The sequence below is a fragment of the Tyto alba genome, unplaced genomic scaffold, assembly GCF_018691265.1.
Source record: "Tyto alba isolate M040663 unplaced genomic scaffold, T.alba_DEE_v4.0 Super-Scaffold_48, whole genome shotgun sequence".
Taxonomy (NCBI): domain Eukaryota; kingdom Metazoa; phylum Chordata; class Aves; order Strigiformes; family Tytonidae; genus Tyto; species Tyto alba.
In genome coordinates, this window is record NW_024881324.1 from 13,961,383 (window position 1) to 13,985,324 (window position 23,942).

At 43.0% G+C, this 23,942-nt stretch overlaps 1 protein-coding gene across 2 annotated transcripts in view; it reads left to right on the plus strand.

Moving 5' to 3' along the window:
- Nucleotides 1-23,942, plus strand: part of SLC22A23 (solute carrier family 22 member 23) — a 117,555-nt gene that overhangs the window by 77,220 nt on the left and 16,393 nt on the right. Inside the window, exons 4-7 of one of the 2 annotated variants that reach the window (XM_042806801.1) lie at nt 5,248-5,416; nt 9,910-10,037; nt 16,439-16,528; nt 22,233-22,335. In XM_042806801.1, coding sequence (XP_042662735.1) covers nt 5,248-5,416; nt 9,910-10,037; nt 16,439-16,528; nt 22,233-22,335 — 490 coding nt within the window. The remainder of the gene's footprint in view (nt 1-5,247; nt 5,417-9,909; nt 10,038-16,438; nt 16,529-22,232; nt 22,336-23,942) is intronic. The other variant, XM_042806802.1, reaches the window with a different exon arrangement.

Below are 23,942 nucleotides of genomic sequence, written 5' to 3' on the forward strand. Positions count from 1 at the left end.
CAAGACTAATGGCTTTTCGCAGACACTCCTAAGACATGTGTGGGTCCAAGATGTGCCATACCTCATTCACCTATGGCCTGACTTCAGAAACATCTTCCTTTCTGTTCTGTTCCCTGGGTTCTTCCAGGCACACCTATTTCCAGATGAGGCAATATAAATGGCATGCACTGGTTCAAGTGCTGTATAATTGTAGTGAATTAATTCACTGATGTTTATACGCAGCTTTCTTTTTTTGGCAAAACCACAGATGCACTTGCTGGAGGGCCTCCCAGCGCTTCATGTGCTCTGTGGAACAGACCTGCTTTTCCCTGTGAAGGCTTGTTTAGGATTTCCCTTCCTCCTAATGAGAGTCCCAAAGGACTACTCAGGGGGAACAGGGAGGGTGTGAGGGAAAGAAAATTAATCCTGTTTAAAAAAAAATAATTTCAGTATTCCAGAACCTGCTTGGGAGATCTTACCCGATCCAACTCCAGTGGCATGCTGTGAGCTGGCTCTTATGAAATAACAATGAACATCTCATTTTCAGTTATTTGTTTGGTCTGTCAAGAAAATCTTACTCTAACATTGCTGCTTTTTTCACATAGCATGCAATGTGGATCAAATGAGGACTTACATGTGACAATGTTGTCTTCAGCCCATGGTTTTCCTGGTCCTACAAACTACCTATCATGCTTTTCAAATGTTTGGAAAATGATGCAGGTTTGAAACCTACATTGGACTCTGTATTCACCTAAGGTGCAAGAGTGTACCGTGACAACCTGTTTGTTAAAACTAGATGATCAGAAGGTCTGACCAAGCTCAAAACCCTGTAGGTCCATCAGCATCTGAGGCAGCTTTTCTTGGGCCAGCATCCATCACGAAACTCAAATCCTCTGAAACCATAGGGTTGCCCTTGCTCTGAGGGGAGCATACCAGCGAGGGAAGCCAGCCCAGGGCACCTCCAAAGCTGCCTCCAAAGGGAAGTGTGGGGAGCACTGGGGATAGAGCCCTCCTCAGCAGGGACTTTTCCCTCAACATGTATTTAGAAAGTTTAACTAATACATCCTAGAGGTAAATGTGGCTCTCTTAGGGGTCAAATAAGGCCATTGCTTCAATGCTAGGGGTAAGCAAAAAGGACAATGTATGAAGCAGTGGAGGAGCTGCTCTGGAATCTGTCCTCTTAGTATACCAGAAATGTTGGTTCGAGAGTCCTTTCCTTGAGCTTGGCCATTGTCACTAGGAACAGCCAATATAGCTGCTGTGGCTCTTATTCCCTTGGTTAATATTTGAAAATATTTCCCATGGGATTTCTAAATAACTCAGTGAGAGACTATATAGAAGGACAAAGTTGTTTTTTGTTGTTTGTCTTTTTTTTTTCCCTCGAAAAGTCTCTAAGTAGGCAGATTTTGCACGATGACACTCATTCTCATGGATTTCATTCATGCATGCTCTCACACCTGTGCACTCGCAAGTGCCAAGGCATATGTCCACGTGGTCTGGCCAGGGTCACTTGTGTGACACAGAGGACAAGAGGCAGTGGCTGCTGCATCCTCACCACATCCCTGAGGCTGTTCTTGACAGTCAACAACAAACTAGTTTGGGGCTGCTTTTCATACCCTTTAGGAGGAGATGATGATTACAATTTTTTGCTGCTTTTTTTTTTAACTTCATCCCTTATAATTCTCAGGCAAACTTAATGAATTTTTGTTCTCTTCATTTTTTCTCATTGTCTTGATATTTTATGACTCCAAACCTGTTCTTCATCTTCTTGATACCTTATCTGTAGGTCAGGTTGTTCCTCCTCCTTTTGTTACTTGCATGAAATCACAGGTAGGGTGCAATTGGCACAATGGGTATGTGCCATTCCCTTAACCCATGCTCTGCCCATCCTTCTGGTGCCTGCTCACTTGCTCTCACACACACATACACTCATACCTACACACAGACTTTTTCTCTACCTTTGTTCATCACCAGTTTTAATAATTCTGGAACAAATTACTGCATGCAGACTTGTGGAGTAACCTATCTGGCTCCAATGCTGTTCCTTCTGTGCCAGAACAAGTCTCTTCACGTTAGTAGTGGGATTACTTTGAGTGCATCAAGCAGCCCCCCATAATGCTTGAATCCCATGTAAGAAGGGGTCATAGTTCACACCGGCTCTCACTGTGGCAGGTGTGAGGGCTGTGAGTTTGCTGAACGTCGATTTGGTCATTTCTGTAGAGGAAGGACATACCAGATAGGGTCCAAAAGAAGGATTTCTACGCTTTATTTCTGCGTTTCCCAGCCAGAGGCATGTGCTGTGCAATGAGCCTCGTGTGCTTAGTGTCCTGTGTCAGTGATGCCTCCAGGGACCAGGTCTGCACCCCACATGTGGTGAGACCATTGCCTTCAGGCTGGGTCATAATCACAGTGCATGGGGGGGTTCTGCCGCAGGGGTTGGCTGGGTCCCGCTTCTGCACCTACGGTGTCTGCTCTTACTGGGCACCCGCTGACGGTGAGAAAGTCTGTGCCCCGTGTCCTGGGCATGTCTGATTTCACTGCCCAAGTACTGCAGGGCTGCTTTGCATACAGGTTTCAACTTGTCCATGTGATTGTTTGCCTGGGACTCATGGAAATTAGGGATCTGAGTTGGATCTGCTGCTCTGACTGTGCTGCCTAGAGTAAAAATGCTGGGCAAGGAAGGAAAATCCTTTCCATGCCTGTCTCCTTTCCCACAAAAAAGTTTGCAAGTACAACAAACAGATGTATCTGGGAGGTTTTGATACTGGTAATTTACGTTATTTGTGTGTATGACAAGAGTTTACTTGACTCTCCGTGCTCCACAAAGAAGTTGGAGGTGGAAACCTTTTCACTGAGTGGGGGAGCTGGAGCTTTCTTGCTGGATTTGCCACGGGTGGATAAAGCTGTTCTGTGTTTTGTAGTGATTTTGTGTGAGTTGGTAATTTACCAATGCAGGTTAGGTGGAAATCACTGCAGCTGTAGATGCCTGGGTGCATCGTGCCACCGGTGTGAGCATCAGCAGGGTGCCTTTCCTGGTGCGGGGGCAGAGATGCTGCGGTGGGTGGCTTTGCTGGCAGAGGTGGGAAAAGGTTGACTGCTAATTGCTTGCTAAAAACTGCGGTGCTAAATCTTTTATCATATAAAATTGATGGCAGAGATGTGGGAAAGTCAATAGGCTGTCCTAGTATGTTGAACATACCAACAGACATGTGATAATTCATATACACAGAGTGCCTGCTTATGTCACTTGAAAGCTACAGTCTTATCCAGACTTTTTAGAGGAAAGGGCAAAAATTAATTGCATGCATATGATAATGCAGAGAAGAAAATAGATGCTAAACATTATCTGAAGTTATTTCCTTTCATACAATGAAAAACTGCTGCATATGGAGTTATGTACTACGCATCAGTGACTTAATAAAATATAATTTTATTTTTTGGACACCTCTTTCTGACTTCATATAAAAGTTGTTCTCTTGGTTCATTTTTTCTTTATCTGATTCTAACCTAAGCAATGCAATTGAAATGCCAAAGCCTTACCTATCTAATGCAGACTTCCCGTTTCCATAGCAACAAAACTCGTCCTTGTACTTAATGAAGGAATATTGGAGTGTGAGTAACTGGGACTTTAAGGTTTAGAAAAACAAACAGAACCGCTTTATATCTGAAGATTAGAGAAATAAAATGGAAGTGACCTCTTTACACAGGATAAAAAAAATCACCTAGACCGGATACTTCATTAGTAAGAATGAAACCATATTAATGTCATAAGGAGCTCTGTGTTTTAAACTTGTTTTCCTAATTAAAATGTAAAAGCCTTTTATAACAAGTGAGAGTCTTTGAGGTTGTTTTTTTTTTCCTTTGTTTTCCAAAGCTGCTGTGTTTGTGGTTAAGCTAATGAAAATTTGGGCTGCCTTGCAATAGATACATTTTCCTTCTGTATTGGCAAAAATCCATCAATAGCTTTTGTCATTGGCTGAAAAGAAAGGGGGGAAAAAAAGTGTGGTGTTTAATCCTACATCTGATCTTCAAGCTAGTTTCTGGTCAGCTAGTTTAAATCTGTGTTACACTGACAAATGCTGAACAAGCGACAGATGAGAGAGTGAATGAAAGATCAGCTGTCATCTCTTGCTATTATCTTACAGTTTTTCAATTAAAATTTTAACAACTGTTAAATTCTAATTTAAAACAGCCATAGGAAACATCCCAAGGAAAAGCAACAATGCTGACAGCAACATATCATGAGTGTTTACGAGCCTATGTTTCTGTATCAGCATGCCAATAAGTACTACACAACATTTGTGTCAGGTTTATTGTCCTTAATTATTAATCTGTAGAAGTGAATGTGGGCAAATGGAAAATATGAAATAGGGGAATTTATTGCAATCTGACTGGTGAAAAAATTGTTCTAATATATTTCCACGAGACAGTCAAATTTTTCTACTATTCCTTCTGTGATTTTTTTTTTAACCTGTGTTTCTGATAAATTCATCCTAATTTCTGAGGACAAAATAAAGGTAGCCAGAATTCAGAGTTTAAGGAAACTTTATTTATTGAACCCACTTGTCACAAGGCAGCTGAGACAAGCAGTGATGGCAGTAAATTGCCCCATAGCAAAAGGAAGGAGGGAGGATAGGGTAGGACAAATGGAAGGCTGGCTCATCTGAAAGTTGATCAAGATTAGCTATTGCAAAAACAAAAAGTAAACCAGAAACAACTCACTCAGCAAAATCCAGCTTGAAACTGGCTGAGTTGTAGCATGTTAAACTGTGGGCAGGTGGCATCCCGTGTGAGCTGGGAGCCTGTATCCTGCTGAGAGCTGCGCTCCTCTGCCTCCCAGCAAACTGATTGGAAAGTCATGTGGCATCTCTGAGAAACATGAAAAGGCTGGCACCAAAATCTTTGGATTGTGGTTTACCCTACATTCCCTTTAAAAAACAAATATCTTACAATTTGATAAAATGCTCCTCTAGGCAGAGACCGAAGGAAAGCTGACAATGAGGATGCAGCAGGTCTGCAGGAGATGCAGTAGGTGTATGGAAGTTGCGGTGTTTGCACCACAGACTGCTGTTAATGGGCTTCTCTACAGCTGCTAGGTTATTTAAAGCCTAAATGCAGGTGGAAACAAGATTTATGTGATTGTTCATAACTTCGGCCAAAGGTCTTGAAGGACATTAACTCCCTGAAAGCTTCATCTCATAAAGAGATGCTCTGTGGGTGCTTTTGCTGGTGGGGGGCTAATGTGTTCACGTGTGCTCTGTGTTTCAGGGATAGAGCTCTGTCCTCCTGGGCACCGGTTCATGATCACCATGGTGGCGAGCTTCATCGAAATGGCGGGGCAGTTCCTCATGCCGGGGCTGGCTGCGCTCTGCAGGGATTGGCAGGTCCTCCAGGCAGTCATCATCTGTCCTTTCCTGCTGATGCTGCTTTACTGGGTGTAAGTATTTCTGCCTCCTGTTGAGGATAACATGAGCTCCTAATGTTGGACTTGGGAGGTTCTTCACTGTCAGGAAGTGTGTGTGCTTCCCAGTGCACATGATCCTTTCCCTTTGTTCTTCCATTTACCTTTTGCAAAGATTTAACTTTGAAATAAGAAACAATAACTTCATAATTTGCTGTAGTACACATATAAGTTATGTGCTGTGACATGGTGGGAACTCAGGAGGTAGTCCTCTTTTGTTGAGCATCAAGTTGTACTTTGCTATTATTCTGACTGTCACTTCCCCTTTAAAGATTAAAACAATTAAACAGTTCTTGAGAGGACGCATCTCAGCCTCACTGTTGTCAGAGATTGTGGATGCACAGCTAAATCATCCCTTAAAACCTGTATTGTGGTTCTGGTCTGTCACTGTTGGTTTCTTTGGCCTGGGTTAGCCAAGTTTGGTTAAAAGTAACGTGTCAGCTCTTGAACAAGCTCACCTGGGCTTCTTGTGTACATGAGGTAGCCAGCCCTGAACTAGGCTACCTGCTTGATTTTGCCTGAATTAGCACACACTGTGCCAAGGGTTGTGTGGCTGGTCTGTGCCGGACAGCAGCTCGGGATCGTTCCCACAAGGAATCCCCCACTCCTGTCTGCTCCCACTCCTCCCTGCCCGCTGCACCCGTGGCACTGTGGCATTGGTACAGTTATCCTGAGAGAAGTAGGGTGGCTCTCACCTTGGGGATGGTACCAGGTCCATCCCCACCAGGACTTTATAAACCTCCCAAAAAATCTTCCTTTGTTGTTCTGTCTTAATAGTGACACGCAGTGGCGGCATAACACAGCAGAGGCTTATGAGAGCAGTGTTGTACAACACCATAACAGTAAGAACATGCTAGATCGTTCGTTTTAAATATAATGATAAGAAGACTAAAACATTTAGTTGCTGTACACTGAGAAAAATGAGGAAAAAAGGCCACCACACTGGACAGGACCAAGTTGTTTATGTACCCTGGGGGCCCAAGCTGCTAGTTGTAATGCCTGACAAGTTGAAACAAGTAAAAACTTGTTACAGTATGAAAGAATTTTTAACAGTTATGTATTTTTCTATTAATGCATGAAGGCCTTACAGAGTTCTCTTGTGCTCATGGCAGTAACCCTCCGTGGGGATTTCTTTGCTTATCCCCAAAGTAGACATGCCACAGCTTGGGCTGAGGGCAAAACACAGCACAGGAGGAAGTTACAAGTCCTTGGCAAGATAATAGCTTTTTTTTGTTGTTGTTTTCCAACATGAAACATCTGAAAAGTCTCATCTTGTCAGTGTTAATCTTGGCGATGAATAACCAAGAGTGTTCTTGTTAATGTGCAATACTGTTCTCCCAAACCTGCCATATGTTACACATGTGCAAAGACATGCAGGTCTATTCCAAACCCTGCTGTTGGGATGCCCACCAGCTGAAATGCCTTATATCCACCACTGGATAGAACCCAATATCAAGCATAACGTTTACAGTTATTTGTGTCCAGAAGGACAGTACAAGGGTATGAAGGTGCCCAATGAGTGCAGTAGACATGACCTGGTCAGCAGTCTTCTGAAGGTAGCACATTTTCCAGGTGGCTGAGTCAGGGTCTCCTACATTCCAGCTGAGAGGTCATCCCTGGGTGACACTGGAAGCAATAGGAAATGCTAACATTTATTTCCTAATCTGCAACAGCTCTGTGGCCTTTTGGCTGGATGGGACAGGCAGACCATGCAAATAGTATCCCCCTTATATAATGTGTGATATGACAGCTTCATAAATAGAGGTAACAGCCAAAGTAACAGGATTTGTGTTGCCCAGGGTTTTTGCATTTGCAGAAATGGACTCCGGTTAGGATGCCTGTTTAATTATACTGTCAGTACAGTATGCACTTTTCTCTTAAGCTTTTCCATCTGTTGCATGTTCTCTAGACAGTGTTACCGTTTTATTACCTCTTTCCTTTCCTTCCTTCTTTCCCTGGCATTGTGTTGGGGAACAGTGTGTGGACCCTCAGCATATGTTACAGATGAAGGAAGAAAACTATCTGATTTGTAATAGAAGATCTGGAAAACTGCACTGCTTGTTAATTCTCCATCATGTACCCAAAGCAGTGATTTCAATAACAGATGCTGCAATAGCCCCTGTGTTGCCTCTTCCCTCCTCTTACTGTCTTTACTTCCATCTCCTGCTGTGAGGGAGCTGTTTGCCCCACCAGTCTGGGACTTGGCCCTCTCTCACCTCTAGATTTGCTCTGCTCCTGGCCAGGTACACATAGCTGGCTATACAGTCCCCAGGAGGTGGGTGGCTGAGCGGATTGGGAAGCTGGTCATGGATGGGGGAAAGGGGAGAGCAGCAGGCTCAGGATCTTTTTTCCCAGTGTCCTTCCCCCTCTCCTGTCCCAGGCAGCAGCTGTGTAACAGGAAAAGAACATTTCCCCTACCCACCCATCCCTCAGTCTTTTCTTGGACTGAAAAAGGCTGGTCCTTTCCTCGCTGACGGAGGAGGTCGAAGACTATCAACCAGCTCAGCCCGGTGATCTGGGCAGCTGCCCACCTTCAGCAGAAAGCTGTCATGGCTTCATTCAATTAATATTTAATGCCAGGTGATGAAGCATGAGGTTGTGACCAGACTTCTGTGCAGAAGTCGATAGGGGCCAGGGGGTTGGAGTTTTTGGGTTTGGTTTTTTTTTTTTGAGTTTGTGATGGTGTCTGGTTTTGCAACAGTAGGTGTGTACAAACAACCCTTGGCAGCAGGGTCCATGCTGCCACAAGTGAGCTCGGGTGCGTGCACCAAGACAGGGCGACCAGCACTGCCCTTTGCTGTGCCTTCTAACCTCGGCTCAAAGCAGCTCAAGAGCTTTTAAAGATCCTTAAATGAACCTCCCACTGCTCGCACTGAGTAACGAAGTGGCTGAAAGACATGAGGCTTCAGCACTTCCAGTCTGAGAAATCTGCAGGAGCGTTTGTCCCTGCGATGCCCATCCTTGCGGCTCTCTCTTCCCCTAGGAGCAGGTGCTCGCCGTAGAGCTTGTTGTTTGGGACCTGCAAGCAGACCGTTCAAAAAGTGCAGCTTTTTAGGCTAGTGGCTGAGGCTGTGCCCTCTCCAGAGGCAAATGCGTGCAGATACTGCATTCAAAGAATTCTTAATATTTAAAAAAATGCTTCTGCAGTACAGGAGTTTCTACAGGAGGAGACATCAAAGCATCCATGCAGCACCAGTGGTAGTAAATAAGCTGTCAAGCTGAATGGCTGTCATCATAACTGCTGTGGATTTTTATTTCCTGATGTAATTTGGATTGCATTCTGCCTGACTTCTCTCTTTTTTCTTCTCCTTCTTCAAAAAATAACACTTTCTTTATCTAGGATGGAGGTTTTGCTAAGCTGTCTCCAAATTGCATCAGCCTTAAAAGATAATACCATAATGGTGCTATTGCCTGGTCCACTGCTTAGAAGTGTAAGAACTGAGGCAGCATCCACAGCAAAGATCAGTGCTTTGTGAAGGAAATTTTAGGTTTATTATATATTTGAAGTTCAAAGTAATTGTTAAATTTGTTCTTAGAAAGGTCTTTTGGAAGATCAGTGGAAGTGAGGCCTAAATAAGAAAGAAAAATATGTTTGCAGTCAGATGTGAAAGTTTTAATACCTATAGAAGTATGGGACGTTTCGTTTTGTTTGGTTTAAGATCTACATATTTCTTTTGGTTTTGTATTAAAATACATTCATCTGAAAAAAAGGAAAAAAGATCAGTTAAGCTAATGAATCAGGTGAATATCAGCACTGGAAGGAAACAACCAGATGGAAAGTAAATTTTTTCTTTTGTAACTCTGTGTGCGTGTGTATATTTTTAAGGCAATTCTACTAACAAAATATTGTCTTTACTAGGGGAAACTTTTAGAGAAACACCCGAATGTTGTCTGGATCATATGCGATACTGACCTGTATAAAAAAATGGCTTAAAGTCTGCATATGTGGGAGAAGATTTTTGACATGTTTAAAAATTTAAAAAATCTGTTCCATTATAATCCTAAAAAGTAATTCTTCTCTATCCTCTCTCTGTCCTTACAAGAGAATCCAAATCACTTCTGTCAGCTATTTTCATTCTTTGGCCTGAATTACCATGTGTTAACTGCACATCTCATTCATTCCCTTCTTGGCAGCAAATGTCTATTGCAGACAGAGCTGCCTCCTCTTCCCTGTTCTTTCAAAATTGTATTAACTGTCAGAACACCTCTAATAGATTATAAAGTTCTAATATGTCCTCTTTCTATGTGACAGGATAGTTCATGTACCATTTCTGAGTCAGTGTACAAGAAAATGTCATTAATTTGCACATTCTGAATATGTTTTTCCTCTTCTTTGCTTCACAGTGATTCTTCTGCTTTTTGAAAATAACGACACAGCTCATGGGCAGTTAAATGAGCAGCTAAGCACTATCAGTTCTTCCTCTGACAGAAACTTGTAAGTGACCCTAACCAGTTTTCCATCTTTAAAGTGTTTTCCCAGAGTCCCTTCGGTGGCTGATGGCTACACAACAGTTTGAGGCATCCAGGGAACTGATCCTACAGTTCACGCACAAGAACAGGATGAACACGGAAAGTGACATCAAAGGAGTGGTGCCCGGTGAGTAGGACAGACAGACAACCACAAATCCCTCTGCTCTTCTCTAAAGGCTACACGTGGCATTGCTACCCAGAATTAAATAATCCTAAATAATATTTACTGCCTGTAAAATAATCCCATTCATTCATTTGTTTTGCTTTTCTTGAAAAACCATTCCAAACTCCAGCACTGTTTTTAAAATTACTCGGCCTGTTGAACAGTCTTAGTAATTATAGTCTCATCTTGCAGTGCCATATGTCTTTAGAGACATCTCTTGAAGAATTTTGCCAAGGCTACAGAGTGCACCTTCAGCCCTGTGTGCCTCTGGAAACTGTGTTTTAAGGAGGCTGCTCTCTGGGATCCTGCCCATCACACAACACTCATTTTGTTGGTTTGGAGAAGCTGCACCCCCAATTCTAAAGTGCCAGCCCCGTGGTAGACCTAAACCATGCTACAGTTCCTCTTTAAAGCACTGTTCCAAGAGCTGTTTTGCTTTCCTCTCCTTCATCAGCTGAGTGATGCTGCTCTGAGAACTGGGGGGGAGGGCCTGCAAGTGGCAGCAGTGGGGTGCAGTTTTTAGTTGAGAGTCTAAATTACCAGTTTTGTGGTTTACTGATGCTTTTTGAAAGTTCTGACTCCGTCGCCAGGACTGTCACTGAAATAGCTGTGCTCCTGTCTCACAGGGTGCTTCGTGTAAGACTCTGTGTGTGGCTCTGACTACAACAAAGGTGAAAATTTTCTGGGTTTTCATCTCACTGCTGCACCTGTCAGATTTGGTTCAGGCTCCCCTCTTGCTCTCACAGGCCTGACGGTGCCCATAAGCACCCATTTTACACTGCCACTTGTAATCCGTATCAGACTGCCCACTAGTCAGGAAACAGTGGAAATGTTTCTCTTTTTGGTTTTGTGGGTTTTTTTTGGGGGGGGGGAGTTGTTTTGTTTTGGGTTTTTTTGTTTGTTTTGGTTTTGTTGGTTTTTTTTTTCTCCCTCCCCCCTCCTTTTTTTCAAATGCTACCTACTCTGACCCAGGGGCTGCAAGTAGACTTCAGACAGTAGCTCTGGCCACCATAACTGTAATTTAGGCCTGCATGGAAAACGTAGCTTCAGTCAGTTGGTGCTAAAGGCATCAGTCAGCACTAGAACAGATTTCATTTGGGATAGAAAAATGTCACCGTTAACATCAGGGCCCAAGGAATGAAGCAGTCTTCATCAGCGAAGGGTGAAAAACTCCAGTTTGGGTCTGTGGTATTGATACCCAGGTCACTGCTGTGATTTCTGGTGCAGTTGGCAGACTGATGTCAATTGTCAATTAGCTTGTTTGCACCTAATTGTGTGTCTGGGGTCGCAGTTCCTGGATCTGCATAGGACACAACATGGTTTTGCAATGTAAATCATTTTTCTGGTAAATTTCTGAAAAGCGTAGGGGTATGTGAGCAGCCATTAACCTGGTGATCTCCGCACACACACACCCTCCTTTTTGCAGAGTAAATGGTAGATGTTGGAGAAAATCTCCGTGAGGCAATGAAATGTCTCACAATTGGACCTGGAGTTTCCTAACCAACTCTAAATTTGGCTTTCCTCAGCTAGTCAGCTTCTTGAATTTGCACATGAAATAAAATGTCTTTTAGGGGAAAGAAAAAATAAATGACCTGAGTTTCTTTTAAGGAAAATGATAAAGATGAAACTGTGTGCTAGAGGGATTTATTTAAGCCATGTATAATGATATTGTCCATGGAGGAATGCTAAGTATCAAAATGATTTTATGTCTCTTATTCGTGACGGATTCCTTTTTCCACCAGTTTTGTGGTAGGGGTACACTCCTGTTTAAGGACGGACTCCCTTTCATGTGAAAAACAGAGTGTTATTACACATCTTGGTGCCAGGGATTCTCTGCCTGCAAATACATTTAGGTATAGCAGTTGTCAGCACACTACCCTTTGCAAACTTTAAGTGATAGAGAACATGGTCATTTCTGCTTCCTTGTTGATGCTGGATTTTTTTGAGATATTGTTGGGGTTTTTTTATTATTTCTTCCCTTGCTTTTTCTCTTTAAATTCTCTCTGCAGCCCCACACATTAAGAATTTCCTGACCTAGCTCTGGAGGGACACTGAATTTCTATAGGGAGAGTAAGAGAGCAGCAGTATCAAAAGAATGAAACGAGCTTAACTAGAAATTTTGTAAGGAAGGACCTTCTTTCTGATTCTGGGTGCATGGGAGTGTTGATGATCTGACTGAGGACAGGAGAAGAGCAGAAATCCTGAACTAAGAATGTAATCAAACCACAGGCCATGTGTCTCCCAGTGGTTCAGTAAACAGAATAAAGTATTTCTCTGCTTTTTTGTGTTAGAATCACGTACCCTTAGTTGCTTGAGCAGGGACAGGGTAAAAAGCTGGTACTTGTCTAAGAGAAAGGATGTCATCAAATCTGATGCTGGTATCCCCTATTTCCCCTTGAGTCTGTTGTTGAGCTTTCCTATCTGTATGGAGGCGTGTTTGTGATTTGTTTTATTCTTTGTTTTCCATCTGAAAGGGCTGGAAACTGTTTTCCTGGGGGCTGTTGTGTTGCTGTGTATTATTCCTCACTGCATTGTTATAACAGCCTCCTGTGATTGAATTACTCCCAGTACATTTAAATGATAAACTTCTCGCTTGCAGTCCCTTCCAACTGGAAACCCCACTGTAATTTTACTCATATGTACCAGTCAAATTAGTGTATCCTATATAACAGATCATTACAGGAATTACAGTAGTTTCCTATGTACCCATTTTGGCAGCTGATAAGAGTTCCATAATAAAAAGAAGTAGTGTTCAATTGGGTGAAGTATTTCTGGGATGGAAGAAAATACAATTTTGAATTGATGTCCAAGCAATGAACAAGCTTATTTTCCTTTCTGAAGAATCACACTGTTCCCATTGCCCGCTGAAAGCTTTTACTGGTCCATTTGGCTACACTGCCCATAGTGGAAAGCGGCACTAACCTTCTGTAAGGCCTGTTTGCTCCACAGGGAGGTGTCCCACGTGTTGGGTGGAAAAAAAAAAAAGCAAAACTTATCTGCTGTTTTTGATTTGATCCATAAGGTGGGAGCAGTTTGCCAGTGCTCTTCTAGGAGATGTCTCTAAAGAGAACAACTAAATGTCTGGACAGCGGTCCAGCTGCACTCAAAAGGTCTGGCAGCTGTGGTAACAGCCCTTGTCTGGAGAAAATGAGCAAGGGCACTTGATGGGCAATGCTCATCCAGCAAGAGGGTATGCATGGCAAACAAATTAAGGTGAAAGGAGAGATGTTGATCAGAGTCCAGAGTGTTGTAAATTAACGTTGCCCTTATCTTCTCAGTAACCTGCCCCAGGGGTATAATGTAGTGTCTGTAGCTGGTTGCAAAACCAAAAGAAAACTGCCCCCTCGACAGCTTTATGTAGCTTTATTTTGGAGTGATTGGTGCACCTTGTGATTTTTTGTAGGAATAATTAGCCTTCATAATGAGATCTTTGGGTTTATGTGGTCGTATTTTCTTCTTTAATGCTGAAGAAACCTAGACATGCTAATTATGCCTGGTTAAATCATCCCTAATGCTCTGAGTCTCAAAATTTCACCAGTTGGCTCAACACTTAGCCCTCTTTTAGAAATAAAAATTCATTTTTACATCAGAGGAATGATTGATATCCGACTGCATATTCAAATGTCATTTGTAAAACAGACTTGGTGAGTTTTGTTGACAAACATTTCAAAACATTATCCAAAAAAGTCAGCTTCAATCATGTGCAAATATTTTGATAATATTAATTCAGTACAGGTTTTCCACTGCCAGTTTCTCCAGAAACTTCCTCATCTCTTCCCTGTTCCTCTGTGGAACAAGGAACAAACATACATTTCAGTGCAACTGCAGGACAGTAATTTTGATTTCAGTGAAATAAATGCTAAAGAAGCATGGAGATCTGTTTAAAGAACCGGATAAAAGAGTGTTTGGGGGAATTTTGAAATCCTGAAGTGTCCTTACACCTTTTAAAGGTGTGTAGTAGATTAGATGGCTTTCCTGACTGTGGTAGGGTGCACGTTTTTTCTTCTTCTTGTGGGGCAAAGGGACCGTTGGCTGGAACAGAGCAGCTGCTGTGGGCTGCTCTCCACGGCACCAGCACCTACCCCCGCGGCGCGTGCGGGGAAACGCACCGCTTCGGGAGCTGTACCAGCAGTTACCTGGTGTCAGCTCCCTGCTTCTGTGGAAACCCACCCGTGTGCGGGTCTTCTCTTCCCCTGTGGTGGGAAACATTTCAGATGTTCCTTAACAGAAAAATAGCTGCTTGACCAGGCTGAACAACAAAAACCCCCTTTTTGCTCATCTCTAGAGGAAAATTGGAGTGCTCCTGTGGACAGGCAGGTTATAGCTGTTCCTTTCCAAGGTTCCTTTCTAAGCTTAGAGAAATAATATTGATGTAATTACAAAAGTGGCCAGCAAAGATCAAGCATCCAAAGAGACACCAGCACTTCAGCATGCAGGACACAACATGGAGAGGAAGAAGGGGCACAGTGGTGACGAGTACTGTGTGTGCTTATGTGTGTGTATTGCAGTTAGGAAAACTGTGTTTTTCAGGGTCTTTCCTTATAATGAAAAAAAAAATATCATTCACCTTTCTTTCTACTGAGCAACATGCTGCCATTACTTTTCTTTTATACATAATCTAGTTCCTGTTTTGTTTTGCTATATATATGTTCTTTTTCCTAAGCCTGAGGCTTGGATCTATGTACTTACATGCTTTTCTTTTCATTGGGTAAATAGCAGAGGGAAGGGTGGAAAAGCCCTAAATCTGAAAGTTACAACTACACTACTGTTTTAAAGCTTATTGCAGATGAAGAGGCAGGTGTATTAGCTAGATAGAGAAAGCAGGTTCCCAGGCCCCATAATACAGGCAATTCCAGGGGATGCTACTATGTACAAACCTGCCAGATGTTGTCCTTTACCAGATTCTGTTTCTTGCTGGCTTAATGGTGCCAGACTCAAATATCCCATGCAAGTCCCAGGGGCTAGTCTGGTAGATGTGGGAAATCTAGTTAAAACAATTCAAAGGGCTACCTGAAAGCAGCCTTTAAGTCTTACAAAGGACTGTGTGTCAGCTGCAGAGATTTCTATCTCAAAGAAAACCAGCCAGTGATTTCTGCTGCCATCTTGTTTGTTAAATCAGCTTTCAAGAGTGGCTGGGTTTCTCCTGATGATCCCTTGTTCTCCAGGAACTGATGGAGTTTGTGCAACTCTTTCAGGACATGCAGTACATGATAAATAGTGAGTAAAAAGAATAAAACTGATCTGTGTAAGTCCTCTTCTGCTGGCTAGGTCTACAGGAGTGGAAGGGGAGAGCCTATGAGTGCCCCGACAATATCCCTGGTGAGGGTAGTAGTGACCTCTGACAGGAGCAGGGCTTGGAGGGGACAGGGAAAAAAGGTAGTGCTCTACTGGGGACATCCTTTTTGATGCCACTGAGAAAAGCCAAATATGCTAGAAAATTTAAAAAAAAAAAAAAAAAGGAGGGGGGGTGTCAGCCTCTATTTAAGCTTGAATGACTCTCTCTCACCAGTTGAGTCCTCTGCAGACTCTTGCTGGCTGCACTCCAGCCTGTCACAGCAGCTTTGTGCCCGGCTGGCACGCTGGCTCTGTGTCTGCAGTGTTACCTTTCCTCCCGGAGGAGCCGGCTTTGCAGGGCAGGAACCGTGTGTGGAGGGCTGGCAGCAAGCCCTGGGGCTGCGGGCACCCCCCCAGCCCCTCTGCACCCCGCGGGGAGGGGATGGGTGAGTCTGGATGTGGACATGAGGAGACCTTGGGAACCAAGTGGAGACAGAGAACAGTAAGAAGGGACCAGCGGACAAAGAAGAGATGGATTAAGAGAGTGGAAAGAGTTGTGGGAGCAAAGAATAGGGATAGTTGGAGGGGACTTAGAGGGGCAAAGGGAGCAAGGGACTGGGAGGAATTAATGGCTGTAGAGGAAGAGGAGAGCTAGAGCATGAAGACCAAAGGGCCTGCGATAATCTACTTCCCTGTCCCTTCAGAACAAGCTGTCGAGCCCAAGGATTCGGTGCCAACACTCTTCTCTTGTGAAATCCACTCCTAAAATGTGTGCTTCACCTCTCTCTACCGCCCAGCTCACCTGCTGAGGTTTCCTCCACAGCTCCAGCAGTAGATAGCAGTAATGCATATGTAGGTATCTTGAAACCTCCCAATGGCCCAGATATGGCTCCACACGATGATATTTGAGGTGTTCCTTGTGTTGTGGGGTTTTTAATGTCGGTAATGTTAGAAGAATGTAAACGTTGACAAGTCACGCCCTGGGAAATGAAAGAAGTCAGGTTGCCTGGGCAACCCTTGCTTGGCCTCCTGGCATGAAGGCATGATGATACAGCCTATAATAACATGATTACGACCTATTTTTTCCACAGGGCATAGGATGGACGAATCAGTGCATAGGATGGACGATGCTGTGGGAATGAAGCTGTTGTCTGTTCCTCATTTGTTGCAGAATTTGGAAGGTGTGTAGTGAATGAGGCAGAGGGCTACAGAAGGAAAGAGGACAGTCTTGGGGAAAATGAAGCTGAATATCTCCTGACGAGCTGTACTCGTTCTCTGTGTCTGCCAGGGAAGTTCTTGTGTGATGATGGAAATTTCCTTGGAATTAGGCTCTTTCAGTGCTGTCACTAATCACAATTTCTTCAGTGTCTGTCTCTAGCATGTAATTCTGGTGCTTGATTTGCAGAAAACTGGGAGCATTTATATCAGCACCTACAAGGGGTATCGCTGTGTGATTTTTTAAATTCTGGACACAATTCCTCTGTATTTTATCTCCATGCCTGCAAAACGGGAATAATTTTTGTCCTTACTCTTACAAGAAGGTGGAGGAGATGACTTCATTAGTATTTATGAAGTACATGAATATTCTGACAGCACTGTAGGAATGTCTCTGAGGAAACCTGTGATTTTGTATTCATTGGGAGGTTTGGATAATAAGGCCGAGGGGCATATGTTGAATGGGAAAGGTAGAGACATCATTAATAGCTGCCCATTTGGTGACTGCAGTGAGCATTCCTGGGGAAAAACTAATGTGTGATCACCTAATTAAGTGCTGTATCATAATGCATCTGAGCAATTGAAGATTGTAATGGTAGCCTTATGTCTGGCTTTTCCTATCTTTGATTGATTGATTTTGATACAGGATTGAAACAAATTATTGCAGTCAGTCCTTTGCTGTTATAATCATCGAGTTATACAGTTGCTTTCATGAAATGAGCCTCCTTTTAAATGCTGTTAGTATTTATGTCCTGTGCTTTTGTTGGAAGCCCATTCCAGACTCCAAATTGCTCTTGCACTGGGGTACATTTTAGCATTCATTTCAAATACAATATAGCTGTCCAGGTTCTCTGTCTTTTTCCTCATACCATCTGCTCCTGTCTGTGACTATCTTTACCTTAAATCTCTTTTTCTCTTTTCCCATGCTATGTGAGCAGACAGCAGCCCCATTCCTTTGCTGAGCTGAAGTTCTCCTCTATCTCCTCTCCTTTTATAAATAGGCTTTCCAAAGCTTTAGTTTCTCAAGTATTGATGACCAGAATTGTAAAAAAGCACCAGTGTTTTATTGTCTGAATTGTGAGAACCTCATGGACACAATGCCTTATAGTCAATTGTGTTCAAGTAGTATATAACCAAGTCCAACACAGTATTTGCTAAAAGTTTATCTTCCAGCAGAAACGTTTTCCATTAGTCTCTTAATATCTTACCTTGTGTTTTGCATTTTTACTTGCTTTTGCCACACAGGGTCTCAAGCTCACCCAGTTCCCTCCAGTGTCCCATTTCTGTGCTGTACTGCTGGCAGCACCTCACTTTGTCACCATCAGACTTCATTGGCACATTCCTAAGGTCTGTGCCAAGCTCCCTGGTGAGGTTATTAAACAAGATTTCTTTCTTTTTTCTTTTTGAGAATAAGACAAGTCACCCTGCCACTAACCTCCTGCCATCCGCTTATAATTTCCATTTTTCTGTCCCTTATTGCTGTCTACCCATCAGTCAGCTCCTTACTCACCTCATAATTTCTGTATGTGACTCGATAGCCTTCAATATTCCTTTACTATTAGACTTTTTGAAAATGCAATGTATCCAGCTCCAAGTCCTTCATGAGAAAAATAAATAAATAAATAAATAAATAGGCACAAAGGGAGTTCATGGAGACAGAAATCCTGGAGGGTATAAATAACCCTATGTACCAGTAACTCAGTATGGCTGTGAGTAGATTGCTTCAGCTCTGCATTTCGGACCGATCTACGTCCTGCTGCAGAGCTGTCATGCTCCAGGGATTGATTGAGCCTCTGTGCTGGGCTTCCATAGTTTTTTCATGTTCAAAGAGCTACTGACAGTATCGCGTAGCAGCCAGAAAAATCCAGCAGAAGTCCATCACCACAGGACACTTGTCATTTTGGACATCCTTTTTCAGCAGCTTGATTTGAGCTTTGTCTATTTTGTCTTTGACAAGTGATGCAAAGATGGGTGGCTTCATTTGAGGGCTTTAAAGATACTTTCTGATTTTTGAAAGCTGTGCTCCTGAGATGCAGAGGATCCCACGAGAAATCAGCAATGTTGGGAGCTGGAAGCTGGTAGAGTTCCCCTCCCCATGAGACTTTTAAAGTCTCCCAATGAATAGTTTTAATTTCCACTGAGATATAAAGAGTTAGGTTGTTGACAGTTTTCCTACCGAGTCCCTGAATAGGAAGCCTAGAGTGTGTGTGGGCTCCAGAGTATGGGAAAACTCATAATGGGCCTCTGAGTAAATGGATAAAAAATATTTTTTTTTTTTTCCACAATCACCCTTCTGGTAAATCAGTCAGAACTGAAACGTTTAATGCAAATTCCTTCTGAACTGGTAGCTTCAGTGCAAAATCAAAGAATAGGTTGAGGGTAGGGGGAGTTTTCCTGGTGTTATTCCAGTAACTGAGAAAGCAATAGTTTGCTTGCATGGGGTTTTAACAGGCATTGGCTTGACTTCTCTTTAAAAATCTTAACATTGACCTATGAAGTCCAGACAGCCTAAGAGCTGCTGCTCTCCGGATGCCCGTCACAGTCTGTCAGAGCAGGTCCTCTCATGCAAAGCAGGCTACCTCCAGAAACAGCAGAACACTTAAATGAGAGCCAGTTTTGTAGGTGATGACTTTTTTGCAAGTCATATAGCTTATTTGTTGCTATCTGAATGATATTTTGATTATTGTTAATGATTGATTCTGGGGTGGTGGGATTTTTTGGTTGTTTTTTTGTTTTGTTTGTTTTGTTTTTTAACAAAATCTGACTGTTACATGTGGAAATAAAGGATGGAGAAAGTAATCAGAAAGACAGATGGTGTTGGAGACTTGGGGGGGGAGTCAGTCATCTGAAGCAGGTGACTTCAATTTGGGGTTTTAACACATCATAGAGGGATAGAGGAGTAAATAGCTAGTAGAGCCAGAAGGCTTTCAGTAAAACATCAAATGCTGTTTGCATTCTTTGGTGTCAGATTTGAGGACAGTTTCTTTTTCTTTCTTTCTTTTTTTGGTTTGTTTTTTTTCCTTTCTTTTTTTATGGTTTGGGGGGGGTGGTTGTTGTGTGGTTTTTTTCTTTCTTTTGTCCTTGTAATGGAAATACATCTGGAATCTCTTTCAGGACGTTTTCATAGAATGATGCTACGTATCCATGTAGTATAATCTCCATCGGAGCAGAAGCAAGGATCTATTGAAGGGAGACTGCTGCATGAGTCAGGGCAGGGAAGGGCTGAAATCCCCCTCGTGGGATCCTTGCTGCAGCTGAAGCAGAGGAGGTGTTTGCCAGTTCACATAACCCACAGGCTATCCGTTACTTGAGGGTAGAACAGCAGTTCAGTGAAAAACAGTAATGGGAATTAGTTTGGAAGGACTGATTTATAAGAAAGGTTAAAAGGGGGTCTGAGTGCACAAGCAAAAGATGAGTGACAATAAATAAAGAACATATGGATTGTAGCAACCCCTAATGTATGAACAAAGCAGCAGTGGAGGGCAAAATAATGTTTGTCTCTGCAGAGAAGTGTGACCAAGTTAAGTGTTGCTTCTCTTAATAAAATTAAGTTGTGGCTCAATAAAGCACATATTGACAATAAAATGTACTTTCTCTTCCCCCCCAAAAAAGGTAAAAATTACTTTGAGAAACACAAAAACCCAAATTAAGAAGATCTGAAAAATATGGATGGCATTAGGGACTGCCTTCTGCTGACAGAGGAGATGTTTTACTTTGACAGGCCAGATCTGGTCATTCTTAGTTTGAGAGTAAACCCTTAGGTCCACATGAAATCTGTGCAATGTGTATTGTTTGGGTAGTGATGTTCATTGTTGCCCTTCAGCTAAAACAGTCAACAGTCATCAACAGTTTTTCAAAACCTTGTGCTGCTTCTAGTGCTTGGTTTGACTTTTTCACTGCAGAAGGTTTGGCTTGGGCTCAGTTATAAGCTTTATAACTGCGTTTTATCTGCTTTACTTGTTCTGAATTATTTTATTCTCACTTACTCCTTTGCAGAGTCTTGCAAAGTCTTGCAGAGTCTTTGCAGAGTCTATACAAAAATAATTTTGACCTTGCTATTTGAGATTAGGTACCATCTTTTTTATTGCCTTTTTTTTTTTTTTTTAATATAGCCCTAATCCATTGTTGAGTCTGCTAAGTGCTTCTGTAGTACAAATATTAATTTGACCAATTTCTTATTTTGCTCCACCTCTGTTTTTATGCTTTCATGAGCTTCATGCTGCATAGATGCTGGGGAGAAATGGCTATTATCAGGTAGTAAGGAAAATAGTATGGCAATATTCTGCTTAAGTACAATCATTAATGTAAAATATCCTTTGCTGCTTTTCTCAGAATCATTCCCTGTAGTTACTCTAGATAGAAGACCAGGAGTGACCTGTGAGCAGTGAATAGCTCAACTATTTGCATATAAATGGTATTTCTTTGATGTATTATTTTTATGACACAATTTTCAAATAACAGCAGACAAAAGTGTCTTTTGTTTTCTTTATAAATTCGGGTGATTTATCTCATTTTTCTTCCCCTGCAGCTTGCTTTTATTTTTCCCTGACTTGCATCTCTTAAAGAGATTGCTATTCAGTGGAGTAAGGCAGGGGTCGGGGCAGGCCAGTGCGGACGACTGAGGACACCCGGGCTACTTGTGTATGCACGAAGGGAACGCGTGCCGCCTTCAAAGGCAGCCAGCCTAGAAAGCAGCAGCACAAGTCTTTGCCTTAAAAAACAGTCCTAGTCTGTACTCTTGGAGTGCATCGTTGTTGTGATGCTTCTTTCATAGCTACAGCTTCTTCCGTTTTTACCGGACTGTATGCCCTTGCAGCTGCCTCACTGATCCAGTAGCTTGGAAACAGAGGTTTCGTTGGCATGCCTAGCTAGGTGTTCAAGCTCTAATGATCTTTGGGAAGCAAGAAGTGCCCTTCACTTTTGTCCTGCCTGAACAAGAGTATCAGATGCAATATTTGCAAGGCTTGAGTGTTACTATAACACTGGAAAGAAAAGCTAGCTTGCAGCTGCCCGGCACTTTAAGGACACGATGAGGCTTCAGTTCTGAAACACAAAGATATCAGAGCTGATGATGCCCAAGGAATTTTCTTTACGGAGCTGTCTTCTCTTTAGGACATCCATCAGAAATATTTTAAACTTTTGGGAGGGGTGAAGCGGATGAGCTGACACAGTGTCCTAGCCACTTCTTTCTGGAACCTGGATTTGAACAGACCACAAAAGATTCCCGCAAAAAAATGAGTTTGAGCTGCAGTCCTTTCCGTGACTTTTCAGGTGTGCGTTGCAGAAAGGTAGCAGTCCTGCCTGTGGGGAGGGGTTTAAAAATTAGCAGAATCCTGAAGTTCTTCAGGAAACTTTATATCAAGTTTGCTGGGATCAAGCTCTGTACTGCCCCCGTTCTACATACACGTTTTAAACTGGGAGAAGGTTTGGGGTCTGAAGGAGTTCTTGGGCAGTTCTTCAGCCCCAAGAAGGTTAAAGGAAGCCTGGAAGAAAAGGAGGAACCGGAGGTGGACTTTAGGCTGGTTGTTTAGCATTTTTATAGATGCTGTTAGTGAAATCGGTAGTGTCCTGCTCTCCAGAATGTCCCTCAGAATACCGGTAGTTCACAAGAGAAGCTCGTCCTCTTTGTTCTCCCCAGTGAAAGAATAATTTTGTTTTGGTTTGTTTCAGAGCTGGAAAAGGAGATCACCAGGAGACCAAAGAAAGTCTGCATTGTTAAAGTGGTGGGAACCAGGAACCTGTGGAAAAACATCGTAGTATTGTGTGTGAACTCGTAAGTCTGATCTCCTTCTCTTTGAATCGTTGTGTGGTTGATGAACTGAAAGCAGTAATGGGAAATGGTGGGGGGGTTCCTCTGTTTCCTAGTGTGGGACCCTTCACTAGTGTCTCTGGCAGATGATCCTGGAAAAACACCAGCTGTTGCGGGGAATTATTTTTTATGGCAAAAGTGGAGGAATTTATGGGCTGTTGCAGGGAGCAGCACCACGTGTCTTCTCAGGTGTCATACTGCAAGCTCATTGCTGTCACCAGTGGTCTCACATGGCCACGTGCTGGTACATGCTCACGGATGCAGACGGTGGCTGCTGGCACTCGGGATGGGATTTCTGTTTACATCTGATACAGCTGTGTTGCAGAGGAAGATGTTGATTGCCAGTAAATACAAGCCTGCTCCCTTGTATAACAGCTGACCTTGGTAGGTCTTCAGAAGCAGATTACAACGTGCTTCAGCTCTCCCAAACCATGCACGGGGCACACGGGGGGAGTGTGCGGTCTTGCACAGAGCAACGCGACGCCTGCGTCCTGAGGCTTCAGCTTCGACGTGCTTACGTGGGCAAACCAGGCATCTGCCTGAGGGTTTTGCAGGCTACAGGCCCTGAGACATTTTGTCCAGAAATGAGGACACTGCAAAGAGGAAATAGATGGGTTGGAAATTTAGCCTTTAACCAAACTCAACTTCTGGGAGAGCAGCGGCAGTGGATCTTCTAGTTTTTTGATCTTATAAAATGCCCACTTGAATTCCTTTTGTGATTTTTTTTTTTTTTTCCAAAATGGGGGAGAAGACTGGAAATCCCCCATGCTCTGCTCTGTTTAGAAATACGTAGCGCTCTTGCAGCATTTTCTTCAGAACTTTGGGGCCCTACTCTGCAGCCTTCGCTCCTGTTGAACAGGCTCATGGATCAGCCATGACCCAGAGAGGACAGCCCCGGGCAGGCATCGCCCACAGGCACACGCACTTCAGGGGTCAGTCCCCAGCATTACCGGTTGCAGAACCAACTCTGGTTTTATGATTTTTGTGTCTTTCTTCCACCTGCCATTGGGGGACTCCCTCTGTTTTGAAACAGTGTTTTCTTCTTAGGCTGAGTTGGTAGATTGAATAGCCAGAGTTAATGGTATTTGTGAAAAATGTTTCTGTGGTGAATTCTCCCCCTCTCCCTCACCCTTTTTAATCATGCACATTTGGAAATTCCCTAAACCAGAACTAGGCAGCCCAGAGAGTGACTTCTGGCAATAGCGCACAGAGGCTGTTTGCCATACAAGTAGCACATGAAGCAGATGTGTGTTTGAAGAAATAGCTTTCGTGTTTATTTTTAGAGGGTCAGAAAAGACTATTGAATTTTAATTCTGTAATTCCTGTTAGATGGGACTGTGCTAAATTTTCATGGCATGGAACATAGAGAAGGAACCTTTTGCAGGGATTTATGAGACATCAAGGGAGATAAAATGTATTTAGTTTTAAAAGAGGCTGTTCTGAGCTGCTCAGCAAGTTAAGATAATAGAGTGATTCGTGGGGAGGCAGGCTGGAAAGCAAAGTGCAGATGATACATTAATTTAGTTTATAGGTCATGGCCTAAATAACACTTCAGCGTGTTTACATGCATA